This window comes from Castor canadensis, chromosome 14, assembly GCF_047511655.1.
Source record: "Castor canadensis chromosome 14, mCasCan1.hap1v2, whole genome shotgun sequence".
In the NCBI taxonomy this organism is placed as follows: Eukaryota; Metazoa; Chordata; class Mammalia; order Rodentia; family Castoridae; genus Castor; species Castor canadensis.
The window spans coordinates 55305831-55330769 of record NC_133399.1 but is presented as its reverse complement, the minus strand read 5'-3'; the positions used below and the strand labels follow the sequence as shown (position 1 = coordinate 55330769).

At 47.9% G+C, this 24939-nt stretch overlaps 1 protein-coding gene across 12 annotated transcripts in view; it reads right to left on the bottom strand.

Moving 5' to 3' along the window:
* Positions 1–24640, bottom strand: part of Ank1 (ankyrin 1) — a 188090-nt gene extending 163450 nt beyond the window's left edge. For 5 of the 12 annotated variants that reach the window (XM_074054594.1, XM_074054599.1, XM_074054605.1 and 2 more), the window contains exon 1: positions 24346–24638. In XM_074054594.1, the coding sequence (XP_073910695.1) occupies positions 24346–24471 (126 nt within the window). In that variant the 5' untranslated portion in view covers positions 24472–24638. Of the gene's footprint in view, positions 1–24345 lie in introns of all 12 variants that reach the window. The other 7 variants (XR_012441435.1, XM_074054602.1, XM_074054608.1 and 4 more) reach the window with 3 other exon arrangements.
* Positions 24641–24939: the final 299 nt, after the last annotated feature.

Sequence of the window (24939 nt, the reverse complement as noted above, 5' to 3'; positions counted from 1 at the left end):
GTCACTCTCATCCTAAAGAATTCCCTGAACCTGAACCCTTGCAATTCAGAATTCTGAACCCACTATATCAAGGAGCTTCTTATTAACCCTAGCCCCACAGATGATGGAAGGGCTGCACAAAAAATATCCAGTGCTGGGCAGAGACACATGACCCTGAACAAGACCATGACTAGGAGGCCTGTTTGTCAGGAGGACAAGCAGACACAGCCCACCAAGGGTTGAGCCGGAAAAGGCTGGTGGAAGGGTGGACCTAAGTGAACACACTCAATGGGTGCCTGAAGCTGTGTCAAGGTGACATTGACAAGGGTCACCTGGGTCCTGCAGCTCAGGAGTATCCATGAGCAAGGTGTACAGCTGGGGGAGGTGGTTTAGTGCCCTCCACTTGGGAAAAGCTATTTCAAGAATTGACATGCTGCTTCCTCAGCCCTTCTGGTTCATACGAGATCACGTGATCCATCTGTCCCATCCTATCCCTTTCTTTCATTGTCCTCCATACACTTGCTCCTGCTAGCCACTGTCCTCAAGAACTGATCCTCTCTATATCCTCCATGTCCAATGGAGCAAGCCAATCCCTGCTTTCCCAGACAATACTCCCATCAAGCTCCCCATACAAGGCAGGGCCCTGCTCCAAGGCCCCTGACCATCACCTACTACCCAGGAACTGCAGTAGAGACCACATTTGTCCACACAGACCACAACTGGCCTAACCATACTCTGACTACTGATGAGGTTTAGTCTTCCCTCATAATGGTGCTGGCAGCCTTGGAAAGGCAGAGCCACTGACAGGCCCTCCTGATTTCCCTACAGGATCTCAGCAGGGCAGGAGGAGGTACTTTAACAAGTCCCTGTTGATTTCATTTGCTCCCCTTCCTCTCTTTCCAACATCAGTCACATCTAAGGTAGAACACAACAGGACAGAAACACAGGGAAGTTTGGTGTGGACCAACTGGGGTCCACTGTGCAGGGCAGTGCAATCTTTGAACTTTTCTGGGCCTCAATTTTCTCCCCACTTAAATAGGAATGGATATGTCCAGCATCAACAATTCTCCTAAGAACTAAACGAGATGTGAAAGTGTCTGGCACATGCTAATCTTTTCCTTCCCCTATCCCCTTTCTCTTGCTCCCATGATAGAAATACCTGCATCCCACCTGAGAGCTCCAATAGGGAAGAGGAGCAGTGGGGGCAAGTGCACTGGCCTGAACCTCAGGACTACTGCCAGCACTGAGAGCTCAGAATCCCTGCTGCCAGAGCCCAAAGCCCTTCTCAAGGCCTGTCAAGGATTTCTGGGTGACACTAACCATGGCTTGAGACATCTAGAGCATACGAGTTGGGCACATGCCACCCATGTGTTATGGTTGTGTCCCTCCAAAATGGTATGTTAAAGTCCTAACCCCATTACCTCAGAATCTAACCTTACTTGGAAATAGGGTCTTTACAGAAGTTGAGTAAAAAATGAGGTCATTAGCTCTAACCTAATATTATGACTGGTATCCTTTCCCAAAGAGAATAAGACGCAGACCAATACCAGTAGAACACCCTGTGCGTTGGTCAGCTTTCCGTTTTTATGATAAAATACATGAGATGAACCTCCTTAGCAAAGGTTTATTTTGGCTCTAGGTTTCAGGAGTTTTAGTCCATGGTTTCTTGGTCCTATTCCTTTTGGGATTGTGGGGAGGCAGAGCATCATGGTGGAAGTGTGTGGTAGAAGAAGGTGCTTACTTCATTACGTCCCAGAAACAAAAGGAGAAAAAGCTAGGGGCCAGGGTCCTATAATTCCCTTCAAAGGCATGCCCCCAGGGACCTAACTTCCTCCCATCTCCTAAAGGTTCCACTACCTCCCAAAGGCATCACAGGCTTGGGACCAAGTCTTTAGCTCATGGGTCTTTGAGGGACATTTCAGATCCAAACAATAGCACTATGTAAAAATGACAGCAGGGTCAGGTGATACATTGACAAGCCAAGGAAGCAACCCATCAGAAGCCAGGAGAAAGCCTGAAACACATCTCCTTGCAGTCCTCCAAAGGAACCATGCCTGCCAACACCTTTTCCTGGGCTTCCAGCCTCCACAGCTATGTGACAACACATTTCTGCTAGTCAAGCCACTCAACCAGTAGTACTTTGAACAGCAGCCCCAGCAAGCTAACACACAAACATACGAGCAACAACAGAAAATATGTGCTTTTGAATCAGGTGAAATTCCACCAAGCTCTGGTAGCTGCCATGGAGCAGAGAGCAGGGGCTCTGCTGCCCTTAGAGCCAGAGACTGTGGGGAGAGGGGGGCTATGCAGATGAGGTGTCCACACTGCAGACAGGGCCTCAGTAGACAGTGAGGTTATTATTAATAAAAGCTGCTACCATTGCTTGGCTCAGTCTACCCACCTCAAGAATTGAATATTTCAGAAGCAGATGCACCCAAGCTGATGCTTAGCTTTAGTCATATAAGACACTCCCCCCAAACCAAGCTGTAAGATGACTTCAAGTTAAACATCTATATAGCTATACAGGAGCAGAAGCCAATCCCCTGGAGGCTGTGGCTCCCACAAACCAAAGCTCAAACACAGCATTCAAGTGCAGCATCACCATGGCTGTGAGGCCTGAGCCCAGCCAGTTCCCACCCTACCCTGCCTTCTGAGGATCTGCTTTTATTTGCCAGTCTGTGCCAGGCACCTGGCCAAGGCCTCTGTATGCAACAACCCATCAATCCTCCAATGCTGCAGAGAAAAATTAACTCAGGTCCAAAGGATGCCAGAAGCCACCAGGTGGGGCAGCCCAAAGACAAGATGCTAAACCAGCTCTGATTCCCAAATCCCAGCCTTTCCCTATAAACCATTTTCCTGGAAGGTCATTCCAGGTAAAGGTGACATGAGAGCAAAAGCCCAGTATCAGTACCTGAGGGACTAAAACACTTGGGACTCACTTTATAATCCTCACCTGAGTTGCAAAGGGAGCAAGACAGCTTCAGAAAGACTTGCTGAAGCCTAAAGATAAGAGTCCACCTAGGTCTTTTTGCAATGATCTGTAAGAGATTAGTTGGGCCCAGTCCTACCACTCAAAGTCACTCAAAGTCTCACTACATCCTTTCACCATGGCCCACCCTAACTATCCTTCTGCCCCCAAGCTGGGTTGCCTATAAGGCCCTTGTCCCTGATGACAAATGCAGGGATTATGGCAGAATGACCAGTAAGCTAGTTTTTGGAGACACAATATTAATCCTTTTCAACTGAAAAGAAACCTCAGGCATGAGCTGGCTGCTGAGGTAGAGGAGACAGGGAGGGCCTTTGTTTCTTCTGCCACCCTCTCCATCTGAATCCTCTCTCTGTTGTCATTCGGTTTCCTTAAGAAGTCACCTCTGTAAATGTGTGTGAGTACTTCCTCACAAGAATGGTTTCTTAGGTCAAGGACACTCTCTCTTTAGGACATGTCCTTTCTCTAGGCCTCACTGTCCTCATTTGCAAAATGGAGACAGTAATATAGATGCTAGCTTGATCAATCACCATGAACCATGAATGTAAATTCATGATCTCACTGAATCTGACTTTGAAATGGGAAGTTTAAAGCAGGTAGTCACTGAGAGAGGCAGAAGGCAATGAAGAAAAAAGCCAGGCCAGACAAGGAGATCAGAACCCAGAAAACAAGATTCTCAGTTGTCAATTGTTACTTTGCCAACGTTGAAGAGTTAGATAGCTACAGTGGAGGCAGTGTAAGGCCTTCCTGGTTATATGTCAGTCAGGGAGCCGCAAAGGCCCTAGTTGACCCTTTCTGATTGGTACCCTTGTATGGAGATAAAGACAGAAGGAGCTCAACTACCCCTCATTTCCTCATCTCTGATGTTCTGTGGAAGAAATGGACGTTTATCCCATGCCACGACAGGGCAAATTATCCATATGTGCAGCAAACATGAGCAGTCACAACTTAGGAAACTTACCTTGCTCACTATCCTTTTACCTGGGCCCTGTGAAACCTTGTAAGATTAAATCTTATTTTGTAGAAACACAGTATGACAGGTAATAGGGAAAAAAAACTGACATGAGGTATTTCCACATCTACTGGTGCTTCAGAACGGTGGTAGACTTTTCTCTGAGGGAGGTTCTATCCCTGCAGTCACTATGGTCCAGCAGGGTGCAGCCCCATGCCTAGTCCACCCCAGAATGCTGCTGCCCTGCCCCCATTGTGGATGTCCAAAGAGCCATTGCCTTTCAAGGCCTTTGCTGTTGTGTGTCCAAGGGTACTTAGGAGGCGCTGTGTGTGTGTGTGTGTGTGTGTGTGCGCGCGCGCGCACGTGCACCATGTCTGACTATGAGACAAAACACTTTGTCTCAGCTGCAGGACTCTCAGGAGAGCTTTGAGGGTGGGGTTCATAGGGTCACTGCCTCTATTCACTTCTGGGGCTGGGAGGAGGAGCAAGAGGAGAACAGCTGGGCTGGAGGGGACAAGGGACAGGCACGTTCCTCTCTTCCTGACCCTTTTCTCCCCCTTTCCCTGACTCCAAGGCCCCAGCACCCAAATGCTGGAGTTCTGGCAGTGTCTCTGAAGCCCCTCCACACAGTGCCAGCCAGGTCAAGTCCCACTCAGCTCAGAGTCTGAGAGCAGTAGTCTGGTTTATGAACCTGGGGGAGGGAGGAGGATGGCGAATGCTACACATGGATGAAGACGAGAATCCTAACCCTGGGCCTCCAGATATTCTGAATTAAATGCTAAAAAATGGAAAACCAAGCAGTTGAGAGGAAAAAAGTGACAAGTGACTGGTCAGTGGAAAGTGCTGGAGCCTGGACTTAACTCCAGCCAGATCCAAACAGGATCCTGGATCCTCTCAGCATTCCACCCACCTGCAATACCCAGGTTAGGTAGACAGACACATGTGGGCACATATTAAGTACATACTTCCAGAGGCTCTTGTCACTTGGCCTTTGTACTAGGTGTTCAAGGACTGCTGATTGAATTAATTTAAGTTACCCAACCTCTCTTCCTAAGAAGTTGGGATGGGTGGCGACTTTCAGCAGCAGAAAACCTCCTTGTGATTCCAACAATGCCCTACCCTGTGCGGAAGGCTGACTATCACACCTCATGTCATTGTGGTCAACATTTCTCCTAGAAGAATAGCAATATCTTGTGTTTTTTTCTTTCTTTGCAGCAATCTTCAGCTGAGCAGCAGCTGGGCACAACTAGAGAGGCAATAGGACCTCCCCTTCTGCCTTCATTACTGGGGTTGTGTTGGAGGCTCCCCTGCAGGATGCTGTGGACTGACAGGTTCATGGCCTACACTTGGCAGAACAACACCCTTTACTCACCCCCTTATAAGTCCTGCCCAAATATAGAAACCAATTTTTCTCCAAAAGCTTGCAATACCCTTCTCCCAGCCTGCAGGAGGTGGGTCTGGTGCCAGCCTCCATGAGGACAGCTGGCTGTCCCTGTCTTCACACCCAATCTCCAAGCCCCTCTGCATCAGGAGCCTCACCTGTGGCCCAGACTCTACCTAGGAAAGGCTGACATTGGCTATGCACCTGGGGAAGAAAGGAGCATTTAAGTAACCCCTACACCTCATAGCCACACAGAGAGGCTGAGGAGAGATTACCTGTTTTATAGGGAAGAAAACTGAGGCCAGCCACACTAAATAGAGTCTGTGGTTGGCACAGACAGCACATGGTGTAGAACTCAGACCCCTGCTGAGGCCTACTCCAAAACCTAGGCACCAACAGAAGGCTGGCTTCCACCCTGAAAGCCAGAGAATGCAAACAGAAGCCTCTAAGATTCCCTTACACTATCCTAATTGGGTGTATCGACTTTGTTATGAAACCAAGATGAAAGGTACTTAGGGTAAAGGGCAACCCCTTACATCTCTACCACTGTAGAGATGCTCTCCCAAGCATTTTGGCATAGGTTATGCTATGCCAAACCTATCTCATGGAACCAGCCATGAGATAAATGAGTTTCATAAAGATATTTATGAAACCAATGTACAACTAAACATGACTGAATGGTCTTATTTAAAAACTTGAAAATCATGGGCTGGTGGAGTGGCAAATTCCGGTACTGTAATTAAAAAAAAAAAGTTCAAACACTTGAAAATTAAAATACATTTTATAGAACTGCCATGCTGTCAGAGAAGGGCCCAAGGAAAGATATCACCATCCCACAAGGTGGGTAAGAAGAGTGAGGCTAGCTGTAGAAACTCACACTCCCGTCTAGACCAGAGACCTCCCAACTCACGCTGCACACTCCTGCTGGGCACAGAGCAGGCGAGGCAGTTAGCGTGGTCCTGGCACACACAGTGGGTCTCCCACCATGCCTCCTGCGAGACCTGAGCAAGCTACCTCATTGCTCTAGGGCCTCAATCCTCCCATCCATGTGGTGAAGCTAACAGTGGCTAATTTTCAGAATTGTGGTAGGGATTCACTACTTTGTCAATGCACACTTACTAAGTACCTACTGTGTGCCACACACTCTGCAAGACTCTAGAAATAAAATGGTGAACAAGACAAAAAAAAATCCTTGCTCTCATAGAGTTTATGTATTAATGCAGGGAGGTGAAGGAGACATAATGAACCAGAAACAAAAAGGAAAATTCTGGATAATGAGGAAAATGGAACAAAATGACAAGACAGTGGGTAGGTGGTGGGTTTAGTGGTGGAGGTAAGTCTTCAGAGACCCAGGATGCAAGGAGCCCTGACAGCTTTCTTGCTGGGAAGAAATGTCTCATTCCTACCTTCTTCGACCTCGCCTCTGATGTGACTAAGTCCCAAAGGTGAAGAAAGAGAAGTTAGAGGCTGGTCTGGGCCTCTCCAGAAGCTATTCAGGAATCTCAACTTTAGACAGCTCCAGGGAATGCAGTTTGTACAGAAAGAAACTCCTCTGGACATCCCAGCAGCCACAGTCAAGATTAAATCACACTCAAGGTTAATTAGATAGAAAAACACAAGTGCTGGCCCATGAAAACAACCTTACAGCCAGGACTGGTGACATAATTTACATGGCCTGGTATGAAATGAAAATGTGGAGCCCTTGTTTAAAAATGATGAATAATTTCAACATGGTAACAGCAGAACATTAAACAGAGCACAAGACCATTCTGAAGGCAGGACCCAGCACAACTGCACAGGTTGCCTACTTATGAAGCCAGCCTTACCTATGGCTCAAAGAAAAACAAAATGATGGACAAGATGTTTCAAATACATCACCAAGTAGACTGGGAGACAGAGAAGTCGGATGTGCCTCCCTAGAGCTGAAGCCTGAAGAAAAGAAGCTCACAAGGCACCATGCCTGAGACTGATGGAAGGGGCTGCGGAGTGCCACACTGACAGAAGGGATTACTGTTATTCTCCAAGCCCACAGAGCTCTTGGATTTCTGAAGAACATTGACATTCCCCAGCAATTAAGTCAAATTAACATAATTCAAACAAAACCTCTAATTTTAGCTATGTGTAACAATTCCCCCTCAACAGAACAGACATTCCTGCCTCGTTCCAGGAGTGCAATACCAGGGAGAGGCAGGAATGGAACCAAGCCATTCTGACACAGGCCCTCTACCCAGACAGGCACCAGACTGCTTCTATTTTCACCCAAAAGATGGGCTCCTGGATGATTTCTAATCACCAGCAGCTGAGCTTCCACTGGCCTGGCTCCTCACCCTCCTAAGTGATGGGAGAGTCCAGAAATCTAGCAGCCGCCAGGACCAACAGCCCTACTGGAGGGGGGAGAGCCTACCTAAAGTCCTAAGATTCCTCCCACATATCCAGTTGATGGCTTCAATTTTTCAGTCTGTAAAATAGGAGCAACAATGTCTAGTCCGCCTGCCTTGCTCAAAGGATTGCTGAAGGATCAAAAGAGCACACCTCAGGAGGCAGGAGGACTGTGAGTTTGAGGCCAATCTGGGCTGCATAATGAGACTTTTCTGAGAGACAGAGATTATCATTCTACCAGTCTGAGTTTGATGCAAATCACCAGCTTTGATCCCTGAACAACATACAGCAGCCTCTGTGTCCTTGACAAGAAAAGCAAGTGTTTAGCCCAGCAATAGGCAAACAGGACACAAGGGCATGACCCAGCCTTATGCCAGGTTTTATATGGCCCACAAGCTAAGAATACATGCACATTTTTAAATGGTGGGAGGAAAATGAACAGCATTTTATAATGCGTGAAAATACAATTTGAATTTCAGTGTCTACTAATAAAGTTTTATTGGAACACAATCACATTCACTTGTTTGTGTGTCTTTGGCTGATTTCCTGCTCTGAGGCTCAGTCGAGTATTTGCCATGGTCCTCTTCTGTAAAAGTTTGCCGACCCCTGATTTAAACAGATGAAGTTTTAAGTGCTGTAATAGACAGACTGGCAGTGCTCATGGAACATGAAAGAACAATTATTTCTACTTAAGACAGTCAGGGAAGGTTTTCTAGAAGAAGGGTGTGATTGTCTATATTGGATGCTCAGCTCTGAGCTTTAGGGGAAGTTACTGCCCTGCCCCAATCCTCAATTCCCTTCCCTGTAGGAAGCGCAGGCTGCATATGAACTAAGGGTCCATTCCATTTGTGTCCTGCAATACTGCACGTGCCCAGAGGCCAGATGCTGAGCAAACTAAGTGTTCAAATTCAGGGCCCTGCACTCGCCCGAACTGCACATGGCATGGGAGAGCATAATTAGGGCACCGGGACGAAGATCAGTCTGAAATAATCTATCCAGGACATGCTTCCTTCCACCAGGCCCCAGAGAGGGCTCAGGCTTCCGCACCTGAGCCCAGCTCCTTGGCAGGCCCCCCTCATTCACAGAAGCACCAAATGAGTCCTAAATAATTCAGAACCTATACCAGCAGCGTGATGGGCCCATCCCACTCCAGAGGCACTGCCTCTGCACAGTGGCCTGTCTCCACAGCAAGCAAAAGAACAAAGTGCCTCTCTCCTTCCCCAGGTCCTCCCTCCAAATCACAGTCAACAAAGCTGCTTGAAAAGCTGGGATTTCTCACCAGCGTGTGGAAGAATCGGGCCCAGAGACCTGGTTCTAGTGCTTCTTTAGTGACTAAAAATAGCTGTGTGCCCTGAACAAGCCACTTCCTTTCTTCACACCACAGTTTCCCCATAAAAGGAATGGAGTGTGAGATCTCCAGGGTCTCTTCCAAGATGCTATGTCTAGCCACAGGCAGTGGCACATGCCTGTCATCCCAGCTGAGGACGAGGATGAGGACAAGGATAAGGCAGGAGCACCACTTGAGCCCAGGCGTTGGAAGACAGTCTGGGCAACACAGTGAGACCTGTCTCAAAAATAAATAAAACCCAGTAATTAAAACAGGAACAATAAGATTATCTGTTACTAAGCCAGGCTCTTCATTCTGCAAATGAGAAAAATGCCCAGAGAAGTGAAGAGATTTCCCCAAGGTCACCCAGCCCCTATCTGAGAGGCCGAGTCAGGGCCAGCATCTATAGTCCCTAGTGCTCCCATTGTATGCCACTGTCCATACGCGGCCTTGTCGTGTTCTCTGGCTGGGTCACTGTCCACGTCTCTCAACATCAATATCTGTATCTGCATCTGTGTCTATGTCTATCTGTCTATCTCTGCATCCATATCTATGGTGTTGGCTCTTTTTAGGAAAATGTGTCTTCTTTCCCCAAGTGGTCTAGAGGTTAATATGAGTGGGATTTTATCTCAGAGTCAGGGAAACTGACACATGGAGCTTGCATCAAGCTTCGTCCTCTTTGTTAAGTACTTTAAAAATGTTCTTTGTTTAGCCCCCTTCTGCTCCTATCTTTCCCCTGTGGGCACTTTGTCCAATGCTCACAATAGCCCTAGAAGCAGTAAGGAAAGATTTTCTCACCAGGAGCTGAATGCACCCCAGCTCTGGCTCTGAGCCATCTGACCTTGAGCAGGCTAATCAACCTTCCTGAGGTGAGGTCCTCCCCTCAGGAAACAGCTGCCCCCCAGCCAAAGGCCCAGTGGGAGAGCTGAGTGAACTTGAGGGGGTCATGTGCCTGTCGCCCATGTCCCTTGCCTTCCCCCTCTCTCCTTTTGTGGAGGTAGCATCAGCCAAACCCAGCTGGGCCTGGCTGTTTTCCTGCGGGAAGCCAGGTACAGTTGATAGATAAGGAAGACAGAAAATGACAGGAATTCTGATCTATAGCACTCTAAATTATGCTACCACCTGCTTGTAATAAAGCAGATTTTGAAGTAAGACATTCCAAGGTCTTGTTCCAGCCCTGTCACTAAGCGAAATGCACTTCACCTCCTAGAGCCGTGGTTCTTCCCTCAGAACAGGAAACATGGCTCCTGCCCCACAGAGCTGCTGGGGATCAGTAAAATGATGCCCTGGAAGCCAGGCGCCTGCCCCACAGAGCTGCTGGGGATCAGTGAAATAATGCCCTGGAAGCCAGGCAGGGGTAAACAAGCTCTGGTAATTGGGTTCCTGCCTGTGGAACTGCTCTGCTGCTCCAGGGCTCCTGGAGGCCAAGTGCCTCCTCTGGAGACGCAGCCACTGTAGAGGAGAAGGCCATCACCTCCCTAGGAGCATTCTCTCCCTCTTCTCCAGCCCATGCCAGCCATGCAGAAAATGCGGAAGGTTTTTAGCACCTGAGGATTCCATGAAAGCCAGAGAGCAATGCACTCCAAGGTGGCAGAGACTGAAATCTAAAAGAACTTCAGAGCCAGGCATGGTGGTGCCAATCTGTAATCCTAGCACAGGAGGCAAGAGGATGGAGTTCAAGGCCAGCCTGGGCTGCACAGCAATACTCTGTCTCAAAAACCAAAGGCTGGGTTTGTACCTCAGTGGTAAAGCACTTGCCTCGCATGTGTAAGGCCCTGGGTTTGATTCCTAGTATCACAAAAAAGAAAACTTTCACCTGCAAATGCCTAATACTTGAAAACTCAGTAAGTGAAGAAGCTGGGATTTTCCAAAAAGACCAAATTCTCCTCAGTATGGTTTGGATATTGAAAATCCTCCAAAGGTCCCTGTGTTAAAGGCTTAGTCCCCAGATTGATGCTATTAAGAGACTGTGGCTCCTTTAGGAGGTAGAGCCTAGAGAGGTCCTTAGATCATTGGGGACATGCTGATAAGGGGGACTTGGGGACACTAGCCCATCCAATTGATCTCTTCTGCTTCCTGGATCATGATGTGAGCAGTATCCTCTTCCACATACTCCCCACCACTGCCATCCAGCACCTCCACCAAAGGCCTAAAAGCAATGGGTCCACCCAATCATAGACTGGAACCTGCAAAGCCCTGAGCCAAAATAACCTTTTCTCTTTGTAAATTAATTATCATCCCAGTCATTTTCTTATAGTAACACAAAATTGACTAACACAACCTCTAAAAATCAAGCTTCTAAGAAGCCAGGCCTGTCTGGCAAACTGCATCACCTACCCCATGGACCAGCCAAGGCTGCTTTCCAGGAAAACAGGTGACCAGGGTTGCACAGTCCCCTCCCCTAGTGCAGTCAGGGCCTCTGTGTTCCTCCAAGCTCCACAGGAGGAAGCTCCCTGTGCCCATGACCTTGAAAGCAACTCAGTGACAACCAGCATGTGAGAGACCAGTTACCTTGCACTGCAAACTGCAGGCAGTTGGCACTCTTCCCTGTGCACCTGAGGCAGGTGCACTCCATCTTCCCAGAGGTCACTGTTACAAACCCAGAAGGAAGAGGCACTTTTTCTCCTTTAAACAAAGTGCACTGGCAAGGAGTGCTGATTATACAGGCTTGGCAGGCAAAGGGCAGAGTCTTCAAAGATACATACCCAAAGGACCTAAGAGCACAGGTGACCTTCCAGTAGCCTGTGTGGCAACAGGCACCTGGTCCTGTCCTGTACCTTCCCACAGTAATGTCAGTGTTATGGAAATGAGATACTGGATGGGAAGGAGCAGAAATAAGCAGAACCAGAACCCTGTGCATCTAATAGCATATAGTCTGGGATCTTCTACAGCTGAACCATGACAGAGTACAGCTTCAGCCAGCCCAATTTCCCATCAAGCACAGCTTAGGCCAAGTTAGGCCAGCTGGCTGTTGGGAACCATTTGGCCCCATGGCCTTGACAATCTACATACTTGCCAAATAACAGGTAACACTAAAAGCCCTCTCAGTCAATCCCCTTATTTTAGAAAGAGGGAAAGTGAGACTCAGCAAAGCATCCAAAGCTTAAACAAAAGAGACCTCTAGCTGTCTTGTCCCTGGGGCCAGTCCTTCTCATCCACAGAAGCATGTAGTTAATTCCACATACCTGAGGAGGGATGGAAGGCAGACAGGCTCCCATCACCCACACTGCACTAGAGCTTAATTAATTGAGACACGCTAGGTAATGCATTTTTTTCCACTTCTTTTGACCAAGTCCATGATCCAAGTTGTTCCAACTTCATTACAGGTTCCATTTGCATTAAAATGCCTTGATGGAGTGGTGCATACCTATGATCCCAGTTATGTGGGAGACATAGGTAGGAGGATCAAAGTCCAATGTACAAGGATTGAAGTCCAGGACAAAAACAAAAGACCCTATATGAAAAATAACAAAGCAAAAAAAAGGCTGACGCCTGGCTCAAGCAGTAGAGCACCTACATAGCAAGCATGAGGCCCTGAGTTCAAACCCTGTACCACACACACATACACACAGAGGCCTGGAAACCTCCCTAAGGACAACACAGGGTTACCATCTCACCCAGACTCCTTCAGGGCAGGCACTGAAGGTACAGCATGGCTGACCAGACCCAGGGAAGCTTCTTAGAGAAAGAGGAAACTGGGCCTTAAACTGGAATGCTTGTGTAAGTGCCAGGCCACAGCACAGGAGCTGTGATGATGGGGCAGACCCCCGGGATGGCAGCTCGTAAGTGCCCTCATGAGCTGGGGAAAGTTCTGACTTCATCATGGAGACAGTGGAGAGTCACTGTAGAGATTAATAAGGAGAACTGGCAACTATCAACTTGCGTTTTTAAAAAAGTGACTCTAGCTGCAAGAGAAATACTGGGTTGGAAGGGTAAGACCTGGAGAACGTTCTTAGGAGGCTGCCGTAGAAGTTACGTAGAAATCACAGTAGAGACGCAGAGGGATAGGGAAAGGACAATTCCATGGCAGTACCCTTCACAGCTCTTCCTGAAGAATCTAGCAAGGGATGGCCATTACCCTGACACAGAACTGTGGGGGCAACACTGACATCTGGGCTTAAAGAACTAAAATTCAAGGCTGGGGTGCAGCTCAGTGACAGAGTACGTGCCTAGTGTGTGCAAGGCCCTGGGTTCCATCCCTAGCACCACACAAAGTAAACAAATAAATAAAGTGCTGAAATTCAACAACATAGCATATAGCCTAGATGTTCTTCAATGAAGATCTGTTCAAGCATGAAGTCAAAAGGCCATGACATGTGTGACAAACAAGAAGACAATGTTTAATAAAGGAAGACAGACAAACTTGACTTTGGCTTGCTCAGCTTAGTCTGCTTACTCGGGAATTTTGCATCAGTGTCGAGGCTCCTACCGCACTGCCCAGAGGCCAGCAGGAAGCATTGTGTCCCTCCACTGTGCATGTGCACTTTTGGCCTGGGGAGATGCACTGGCCCACTCATCACATGCCAAGGTACCACCGGCAGGACAAGCTCTGGACAGGGCTTCTCTTGCCCCAGCACCACATAAATTCATCTCAGAAGAATGGTAGAAACTAAGGCAGCTCTCTCAAGGGGCACTAAAATGGATTTGCCAAATCTCCATGCCAAGGGTAAAAATCTACCATCTCTGTAAATTCAATGGCACTCTATCAATAGTTCAGGTTGAAGCTTATCTTCCTTGGCTAGGTCCTATTTTTCACTTCAGTCAGAGTTTTAGACAAGGTGCACATTTCTCCAGAGTCTCTCCTAATTCCTTTAAGAAACTGGCAGCAATACTACACGAGTACTCCCAACCTTGGAACTGACCTTGGTAGCAACTCTGAAAAGGAATTCATTATATTCAAATTATATACAAGGGGAGAATTTAGCCAAGTGGGATGAGACTTTTACCTCTTAAGTGTTATTTAGGAAAACTCCAGTTACGTTTTTGGAAATCTTCATTCATTTATTCATTCAGAGCTCCGGTGTGGACTAGGGTTCTCTCTGCCACCCTACCTCACATGTCCACAGCTCGTGTCTTGGATGTTTTGGCTACTCTAGGCTAGGAGGTGGGTGGGAGTAGTAACTGAGGCATTGGAACTGGCATTTATTTAGTGCTTACTGTATTCCAGATGCTTTATACATAGTAAACCATTCACTCCTGCCAATATCCCTGCACAGCTGTGGGCAGATGTTATTCTTTTCACCTTACACATGGGCACAGTGAGACTCAGGGAAGGTAAGGAAGCAACTTGCCCAAAGTCACCCAGTTCATAACCATCTGGATCTACCTCACTCCCACACCTTTTCATTACTGTCAAAGGTGACCTCTTGAGACACACTAAAGTCCTTTGGATTTTCTGGTTACCTAGCCGTGAACATACTGGAATAGTATGGAAAGTGTACACTCACCTTGTGGTGTACTTGTGGAGTACTTGGACAGCAATGTTTGCATTGACTTCTGATGGAGGAGATGGCATTAGTTTGAAGCCTAATGTTCATCGTGCAGGAAGGTCTACAGGCAACTTAAAGTCCTGAAGACAAGCAGAGCCCGGCGCAGTGCAGCACATGGGAAAGAGAGAAATCAGGGAAGGCAGCCACACGGTGGACTGAGGGACCCCAGAAGCAGGCGAAGAAGCCTAGACACATTCTAAGGGTAATTAGAAAGCCACAGAAAGATTTGAAGGAGGGAGTGTCAAAATCCGATTTGCATTTTTGGAAAATCATCCTGGCTGCAGAGTGGAGTATTAGGCCCAATACCCGTTTTCAAGTTGGTTTACAATGGACAGCTTCACCTGCCAAGACCAAACTGCTCAGACTCTTCAGGACCATGGTCCAGCTGCACTTTGAGCCAGGACATTCTGTTACCTACTTGGCTCTAGTCCACATCACCTTGGAATTCTTAATCGGGGGTGTGATGGCGTCTATAAATCCTGGCTTTCATTTCCAGAACATGGGGCTCAGAAAGTCTAGCCACACTCCTTGACAAATAGGGCATCCTTCATCGTTTCTTTTCTATTCTTTCTGGGTATCAATACCATATATTGTTTATTTTTTTAATTTTGTTTAAATACAGAAAAGAATTTAAAAGAAAAATTCCTCAGAAACAAATACTTCAATGATATCACTGAGTGCTGATGGTATGGCTCAAGTGGTGACATACCTGCTTAACAAGTGTAAGACCTTCAGTCCAAACCTAATACTACCAAAAAAAAGAAAAAGGAAAACATACAAAGATAACCACTGTAGCTGAGGACACCTGTAATCCCAGAACTGAGAGGCTGAGGTATCTCAAGATCAAGACCATCCACCCTGGGCTACATGGCAAAACCCTGTCTCAAAAGCAACAACAACAACAACAAAAAGATAACCACTGTTAACATTTTGTGTACAAAATGTTTCCAATTTAATTACATGGTTACTTTGTCACTCTGCCCCTCAGTTTTCCTGGCCAGTGCAGATTACACAATTTATACAAGTGTCCATTTAAAGTCCATTCATGCCTATTTAAAGTCAACATTACATTAGAAGTATATCCTTATTATTTATTTCAAAACATATTTTTGAAAACATACAGAGCCAGGAGATGTAGAGTGCATCTTTAATTCCAACTACTTGGGATACTGAGGCAGGAAGATCACTGGAGCCCAGCTTGGGCAATGTAAATGAGACCTGTCCTCTTAAATAAATCTTAGCACTGATTTCAGTGAATTCACTGCATGTCACCAAATGGGTGATGGTATACAAACCCCTTCTTTAAAAGTAAGTTGGTCCCCTGCCCCCTTTAGCCTACCTCAGGCTGGCAGGTTGTTCCCTGCAGTTCTGAACATCCCCTGGTCAGGTTGCTTAGGGGTTTTGTTTTTGTTTTCTGTTTGTTTTTTTGGTTTTTGGTGGTACTAGGGTTTGAACCTAGGGTCTCAGGCTTGATAGGCAGGCATTCTACCACTTGAGCCATTCCACCCACCCAGCTTAGTTCTTATGACAGCTGTCAGCTTTGTCAGTGCCTGTGCCATATTTAAGGCAAACACTCAGGACATCTGCATTCCAAGACCTTGCTAGAGAGCACAGGAGTACACTGACTGCCAACTCCTACCCCCACAGCCTGATGGCTCCCCACCCCAATGTTTAAATGTTTTCCTCAAGCTCTCTCTCTCATCAGTAAAAAGCCCAAGGAAGCTACCCAACAACAGATTCCCAAAAGGGCTCATTATTTTCTTCCCAACCCATTCCCTCTCTTTCCTAGCTCAGCGAAAGGCAGCACCAACTAACCACCTGACACCAAGTCAGAAGTGACACCAAGTCAGAGTCCCCACATACATACTTACATATAGAAGTGCACATGCAACACGTCACATGTCAAAGGAACACAATGCTGACTCTACCACCCACAGGGAGCTTCATTTTGTCACTGGCTCTCCCTACTTACTGCTCCCCGCTCCCGCTCCGCACCACCTGCCCAAGCCAGCCTGGCAGGACCATCCCTCAGCAGTCCCTGTGCCCTGCTCACCACAGGCCCCCATCCCACTTTCTCAATGAACACAGGGTAACATTCCCTACCTCAGGCCTCTCCTCCCTCCCAACTGGACCCTGCAGCTCCCTCTCCAGCCCCACAGCCTGCTCTCCTGGATCCTGGTGCCAGACCCACAGGTTCCAACCACTGCCTATTAGCCCACATGGGCCACTCCCTCAGCTGAATGCCGTCTCCCCATCCTTGGACCTCCCCATCCAGCCCAGAAAACCTTGCAGGCCTCCTCTCCCCTGGCCCAGACCTGTGTAGCCAGGCTTATTCCCCTTATTGTCCATAAACTGCCCACTGTGCTGAAGTCAGCTCTCTACCTGCTGCTTCTTTTGAGGAACTGGGTACAGGATAAATAAGGGGTTTATCCTCCTTCTTCCCTTCATGTGGTTTCACTCTGCCTTTGTCCAGCCATATCCCACTAACTCACTGCCGTAGGTCTGCTAGAACAGAGGCTCCATACTCCAACCTGGTCTTTACAGGCTTTACTGGATGGGAGCTTATAGCACAGAGTCAGGTAGTGAGCCTTCTCTCCTAATGTGGTTCTGATACCAGCAAAGTAGAAAAGCCACTGGGACTTTCTTTCCTCTTTGCCTGCGGGACTCACCTTGTGGGCCTGGGGCTGCCCTTCCACACTCAGAATCAGTTTTAAGAGCCATGGCACCCCTGCTCCTCTTCCCATGAAGCTTCCTTACTCTATCCCTACCTCTCCCACTGTGCCTGTTTGCTTCCTGGCTGCATTGCTCCTAGTGGGTACTTGAAAATGATTTAAACCACAGCCAAAGGAGCCACAGGGATCCAAGAGGGTGGGTAAAAAACCTCCCTGAGCTTTTGTGCAGGGCCCAGCTCAGCCTCTATCTGTCTCCAACACACCAACCCCCAGTCTGGCTCTTGGCATTCAAGTCACCCAGGATTTCCTGCTCAGGATCTCAGAGGTTCATGATTCCTCTATGGCTCCTATGTAAAAAGCGAAAGTCCTAGATAACAGAAAAAAAGAGAAGATAAAGCCAGAATGTTGACACTCTGTTTTTACATATGCAAGCACAAGTTAATTGTAAAATGATCATGTGGAGAAGATGTGAGTTCTGTGGTAGACAGAGACATCTGTCTGAAATAAGTATTTTGTGAGACAGACTAGCCAGAATGAAAACAGGTAATGTCTAGATCTCAGTCTTCCTATATTTTTCCTTTGGACTCTTCCACTAACCCAGGTTCTCAGACAGGGTCCACAGCTATCAAACAGACTGCTCCTGAATCTGTGGCACCCATGTTCAAGGTGCCAGTGGAGGCCACTGCATCTGTGCTAAGCTCTCCATCCTCCACTTCGGTGATTTCTGCCCCTGGTGGCAGAGGGTCTAACATGTAAGACCCTCATTTCAAGGAAGGGAGCCTTTCTCTCTTGCCCAGTACAGCTTTGAACATCCTAGGGATGTGACCAGTCCCTAGGAAGGCTGTCTCACACAGGGTCTGAGCATTGGCTTTGGGGTGAGGCAAGTGTGGGTTTAAGCCAGGCATGGGATTACCAAACCACCAGAAGACACAGTAAGAGTGTACATGGCCTGTGCACGTGGGACATTGGAGTCACAAATACAGGGCCTCCCTTCGTAAGCAAAGAGGGCTGTCTTGCAGCCACTGTTGTCAATGATGCTGTCAAATGCATGAGAAAGCCCTTGCAACTATGTTATCACCTTGGCAAAGACATGAAGTATCTTCTTTTAGGAGAAGCAAATAAGGAAAAAAGTTTAAGAAAATTGGCTGGTGTTAAATCTTTGCTTTAGCTTTGAGCATTTGTAATGCAAGTTTTCCTTTCCTGAGAATACATTGTGCTTTGTGTTCCTAAGATCCACATAGTCTTCCTCAGAAAAGTCTGATATATCCATAAGACCATGTTCTATTCTCTGTGATATTCCACAACCATGGCCCTATAGTAACAGCATTCTTAAAAAAAAAATTAGGAACCACTTTTTGTTACCCTTTTGATAGATAGCTACAAATGCAATGGCAGATTTTAATAGGCTTGAAAATATACAAGCCCACCTCAAAGTTAAAGTCTGGACAGCACAGATGATGAGCGGGTCCGCAAAAATAAATCTTGTCCAAATAGGAACTTCATTTCTTTCCTGAAAACAAAATGAAGATATGATTTAGAGTATCCTTTTCTCATTTACCAGCAGTGAAATAATAACTGGTAATGTGAGATTTCACATTACCAGTGCAAGGCTGAGCATGAATTTGGCTATAGGATTTATCAGAAATAATAATTTAATTAACATTTATTGTGCCAGTCAGATTTCCACCACTATAACAAATACCTAAGATAATCAACTTTTAAAGAGGGATGGTCTAGGGCTGGGGAAGGTGGCTCATGTACAATGCTCTGAGTTAAGGAAGGAAGGAAGGAAGGGAGGAAGGGAGGGAGGGAGGGAGAAAGGAAGAAAGGAAGGAAGGAAGGAAGGAAGGGGGAAGATTTGTTTTGGCTGTTGGCCAGTGGCACATCATGGCAGAGGGCACATGGTGGAGAGTACATGGAGGAACAAAGCCACTCACCTCATGGCTAAGACACAAAAAGAGAGAAAGAAGAAGGAGCTGAGTTCCTATGTCCCCTTCAAGGGCACATCCCCAAAGACCTGAAAATCTCCCACTAGTTCCCCACCTCTAAAACATTCCACTACCTCCCAATAGCACCTGACCTGGGGACCAAGCTTTCAATACATGGATGGCTGGTGAACATTCCAGATAAAAACTATAGGAACCATCACTTTATTAACTATAACAACTACTGTGTATGCTTATTATATGTTAATTAAAAGGAAAAAGTAAAAAATGTCATATTGAGAGGACAAAAGTAGAAGTGGTGAGCAAGCAGCCTTTGCTGGAGTAAGCCAGAGAAACAGAGCAGCCTGGGCCTGTCTAGTGGTCCCCTTCCCAAGGAGGTCACTACTGCAGGCTCTGAATTTCAGCTACTTCCCCACCTGATTAGAGAGGTAGCTGTGAGATGCAAATGTCATGCGAACCATATAGTGCTGGCTATAACTAAGGGTGTAACATCTCTGCCCTCAAGAGCTAGTCTAGCTTATGGTTGGGAAGCAACAGGAGTACCCAAAATAGCACCACACACACACACACACACACACCCCATCTCTGCAGTGGGAGGGAGGAGATGGGTGGTAATGGACAGCAGGTAGGCTAGGAAAATTCTCACATCTTCAACCACTACCAGCACCTTCCAGAACTTGAGAGAAGCAGAGCCACTTCCATTTTTTAGGCTCCCCATGCACTATAATTAGAAGAAACGTCAGAGCAGGGTTACCCAAGTTGTGGTGTGTTTTAAAGGCTTGCAACTCATAAATTAACACTTAATAACTTGCATGCAGTGCAACATAGTTACATAATTCAAAAGCCAAATAGAGAAAAATATCAATTCATGCTGCAACATATACTTTAAATCCAGGTTTAAAGATGTGATGAGCACCATTCTCCGCAAATCCTGCCAGTTAGCTTTTAAATTGAATCTATAAACCTACTTGGAGATATGAGAAGTTTGAATTTGAAGCCCTCTGCAAATGGGAGTCACAGACCAATATAACTCCTGCTTCACTTCCTGCCTCCATCCTGTCCCCCTATCCCTTATCCCATCTCTTGACCCACCAAACCTCCCGGCCTGTGCCAAGCCCTAATCACAACTACCCCAGTCTAGAGCAGCAACCCTCCCATCTTCCCTGTGGTTCCAATCACTGGATCAACCAGACACCTCTGTGGTCCAGAATAAGCCTCTTTCGGTTGTGGAAGAAAAAGGTCCAAGGGCTCTTCAGTGCCTGCTGCATAACCTGGAAAGGCTGACAAAGCTGCCTGACAGCCAGGTCATGGAGGCCATGTCCCACTCCTGGGATTTCTTTTTCTGTTTTACCTCCTGTACCTCTCCTCTATCCCCTTCTTACAAGGCATTGTCTTCTTGGGCCCTGTGCAAACATTATTGTTCCAGATGACTAAAACCACTTGACATTTAGTGCAACCCTGCAAGGAACTAACTACATGCTCAGTGGTGGAAATCACTGCACCAAAAGATTAGATAGTTCCACTGCAGGCCTGCAAGTTGCTATTGCTTTGCAAATGATTAGAAAAGAAAAAATGATCAGACTTTCTTCACATGACCCCATGAGACAGTCAAAGAGTGAACTTTTCACCTGAATATATGCTGGCTACCAAGATAATATCTAGACAAGCACAGGCAAATATTATATTAGCTCACTCATCCAACTCTTCATTCTACAAACGTCCACTGGATGCCCTTCATATGTGGAATACTAAGCTAGGTGTTGGGTACACAGCCATGTGCAGATTGTGATATGATCTTCTCCCTCATCAACATCAGAGGATGAAGTGAGTGAACAGAATGAGGGACAAGGAGAGAGCTCAGTAAACACTGTCCCAGGATATGCACAGGTCCTGAGGCTTAGTACTCCTGTAAGTAGGGCTAGGATGTCAGCCCTTTCCCACTTCTATGCCCACTACTCCTTCCTTGAAATCTGCCCCTTGTCCACCCTCTGCTCACTTTCTCTCCAACCTCCCTGTCATCCTCCCCTCCTACCCTCAAGTTCTTGGTAAGTATAAAAGGCACATTCTCATGCCCAAGGCTTCCTCAGTCTTAGAAAGCTGTTGGTCTTAGTGCAGACGCCTGCTTTGCACATGCCTCGCCATTTACTTCTTTCCACTGCAACCTTCAGAAACAGGGGGACTTACCAGTAAATCTTGTAAATGCTGGGTTTTATCAGAACATACACACACACTACATTACAAATAGCAAGCTCCTGATTCCATGCATGCTACCCAAACAGAAAGCTGAATGAAACCCCATAAGAATGCAAACATTTTCAGAGCTCCAGAGTTCAGCTTGATCCCCTGTATTGAGGAGTTTCTATCTGTGTCAGTCAGTGCATCACAACATCTGCATCCTCCATCCCCAGTGCACAGCACCCTTAGCAAGTGCCTTCCCACACATCACCATCAACTGTAAAAACTGCAACCACCCTTACAGTTACAACCACAATTATTTCCACAAACAGGAGGGGTGCGGTTCTGCTCAGTCAGTCCCAGTTAAGAAGGTTACCTATGAGACAAACATCTTCTAGTAAATTCAGAAGGCCTTTGGCTCACCTATACACTCACATGAATTGCCAATTCCCTGGATAAAGTGTTTGTTTGCATGTAGGAAGTTCTTCCTTCATGCTGATATAAGACAAGAAAGATGGTTCCACAGCCTCCCTGTTGTTTGTGTGATCAACTGTAAAGTCCTCAGCTGCTTGGTTTTAATAAACTCTGCCTTGAAAAATTACTTCACTGGGAGAAAATGGATCTTAGATTTCACCTTATATGAACCCTCAAGTTAGCACCCAGCCCTCTGTTTAACCAGTCCTTCGTGAACTTTCTAAATGCTTCTTTCAGGCTGAGGGTGCAGCTCAGTGGAAGAGAACTTGTTTAGCATGCACAGGCTGTGGGTCTGATCCCCAGCACCACAAAAATATAATAAAATTAAATAAATAAGTATAAATAAATAAATGTTCCTTTCTGCACTGCCCTACCTCCCTCACTTTTCCATCTAGGGCCTTCCACCTTCTCACAATTTTGCTATGAATTTTAACTCTATTATCTGGTGTGGCTGCCAAAACCATATCAATTCTTTAGAGAACTCAAAATTGTTATGAAACACAAATGTAGCATCCCTACACCCCACCTCAAACTATCTGTCCCATACTCAAAGAATCAATCCTAAGAGATTACATCATGCATTCACTTTGGATTAAGGTTTCTTTATTATTGTATCAATCATAACACTCAGGATACTTCATAAAATGAAAATCTGTATAGAAGATTTTTGAACTCTTACTGATGCAGTATGCATCAGCTAGTAAAATAAATAACACAATTTAGGAGAAGGAGAATATATTATCATCTAGCAACAAAAAATGGAAATATAGAACAAAGTAAAAAGAATATTGAAATTGACACTTTTATGTGTGTGCATTATAAGCAATCAGAATTCAAAGTTAAAGGGAGTTAGAAAGGAATCAAAGAAGAGAAGGGAGAGTTTTGTCTTGACCATTGCTCAAAAAATTATTTATGGTATCAAGAGCATCAAAGAGGAAGCCCAAGAGCAAGAATAGGGTAACAACACTGAGTGAGTCTTGTAAAGGATTGCCTTGCTCCCAATGCAAGCAGAGGAATGGAAATAGTGCTCCTTCCTGAGTTTACCTTGTTGCCAAAATAGTGGGTGAATACGGTCACTATAACCAGACCTCCCTGCCTGCCTCACTGGATGGGCTCTGGTATTTTAGACCCTTGCAGGCAACCTGATGGGATTCTCTCTCTAAGTGGCCCCAGCCCAAACTCTGATTCCCGTTGGTTTGGGGAAGGCCTCTTTTCAGTCTTGTAAAGAGGTGGTGCCGTGGTGAAACTATTATTTACACACAAGACAGCAACACAGCGAGAGAGGAGAGCTGGCCTGGGATGTGGCTCAGGATTAGAGGATTTGACCAGTATGCACATGGCCCTGGTTTCCATAACCAGTACTGTGAAAAGAGAAGAGAGAGGAGAGCTGCTGTGCTTAGGAAAGCCTTAGGCGTTGGTTACTTCTGTGAAAATCAGAGAGCATCTCTACCCCGGGTCTCTTCTTTAGGAAAATGCTAGATGTTGGTCCTGCAACTTAAAGGTGAGTGGAGTGAAACCCACCAACAGCCCGTTCCACACACTCCATTGTCAGCCACAGGCTCCTAATTTCTTTCTCAGAATGAGACAATTTCAGGAGAAAAAATATGTTCTCCGTTTCAACCAAGGCCAGGGCCTCTACCCTGATGCACCCAGGCCCACTTCCTGGCCAGGAGACCTGCAGGCTGGGCCCCACACTAACTTCTCAGGTTCAAAGGGCTCTCTGAAGGTCTCTGAAGCCACAGCTCCATCCCTGGATCCCCACCTGCCTGTGAGCCTCTGCAGCTCTGGTTCAAGGCTCTGAGCCCCTCTTGCTGGAGCCATGTCTATCCCCTGTCACAAGGTGTTCCTAGTCCAAGGTGATTCTAAATGTGCCTGCCTGGATCCAGGATAAGAAGACCCTAGACTCAGAAAGGGAAGGTTAAAAGCAGCAACAGTTGATTTAGGGGCGCGGGTCACTGGGGGGAAAGTGTCTAGCACCAGTCCTCGAAAAGGCTGCCTTGGCGCCAGCCCAGCAACAGAGCTCTTCTTTGCCTAGGCCTTTCAGCCAAACTGGACATCCAGGTGCCTGATGCCTGGCTTCCAAAGGAATTTCCCCTTCCTGCCATCACTGGCTTATGTTGGGTGACCCTAGGTAAGAGGCTGCCAAATGCCCAGGTCTGGGGGCGCTTTCCTTTCCACCCCCAGGCAGAAAAGATGCTTCCTGGGGCTGGAGAAGGGTGGGGAAGAAGAGCAGGGACCCGTTCCTGAGCGGTATCGGGAGAGTGGCGGGGCAGAGGAGCCTCTGGAGCCCCGCGGTGTCGCGGAGCCAGCTCCGGGGAGGCCGGGGTGCGGAGGGTGCGGGAGTGAGCACCCCACAGCCCCGCTGGCCGCGACGAGGCCACAAAAGTTGGTCGTGGCGGCGCTGGCCGCAGGCTTCTGTTCAAGGTGCTGAAAGGTCTCGCGGCGGCGGGCCAGCGTCTGCGCGCCCCGGCCTCCCGGCCTCCCGGCCTCCCGGCCTCGCCCCGCACTCGCCCTCCGCTGCCCGCCGGCCAGCGCCCCCACTTCGCCCTTCCCCAGGGCAGTCCAGGCGCCGCCGCCCCCCTTACCTTCTTCTTTCGGTCACGCGAGCGGTTCCTCCGCTTCTTGTTGGATTCCTCCTTCTCCTTCTGCTCCTGGAGGGCCTGCGCCTCGATGTCTTTGATTTTCTTCAACTGCTTGGCCGCCTGAGCCATGGCGGGTCGCGGCGCCCAGGTCCCCGCCTCCCGGACCCCTCACACTTGGCGGCCCAGGTGGTGACAGCCTCAGCGCAGGGGAAGCAGGAGGCGCTCGCTCTCCGCAGAAAGGGAGCTCTTTCCCCGCCGCGGGAAGGATGCGGCGGGGCCGCGGCTGCAAGGCGCGCGGGGGGCGCGGCGCGGCTGCCCGGGCCCCCGGATGGCTCCTCCCGCCGCGGCCGGAGCTCGCTCGCCGGCGCCCGGGACGGGCTCTGGGCTCGGCCCGCCGCCCGCTCCCTCCGACTCCCTCCCTCTCCTGCGGCGGCGGCGGCGGCGGCGGCGGCGGCGGCGCGGGGGGCGGGGGCGGGGGCGGGGGCGGGGAGGCGGCTGGTACTGCGGCGAGCGGCGAGCGGGCCGGGAGGGGCGGGCTCCGGCAGTTCTCGCCGGAGGGCGCGGGGACAGCGCGCAGCCTGGGCCCGGCCGGCCCGG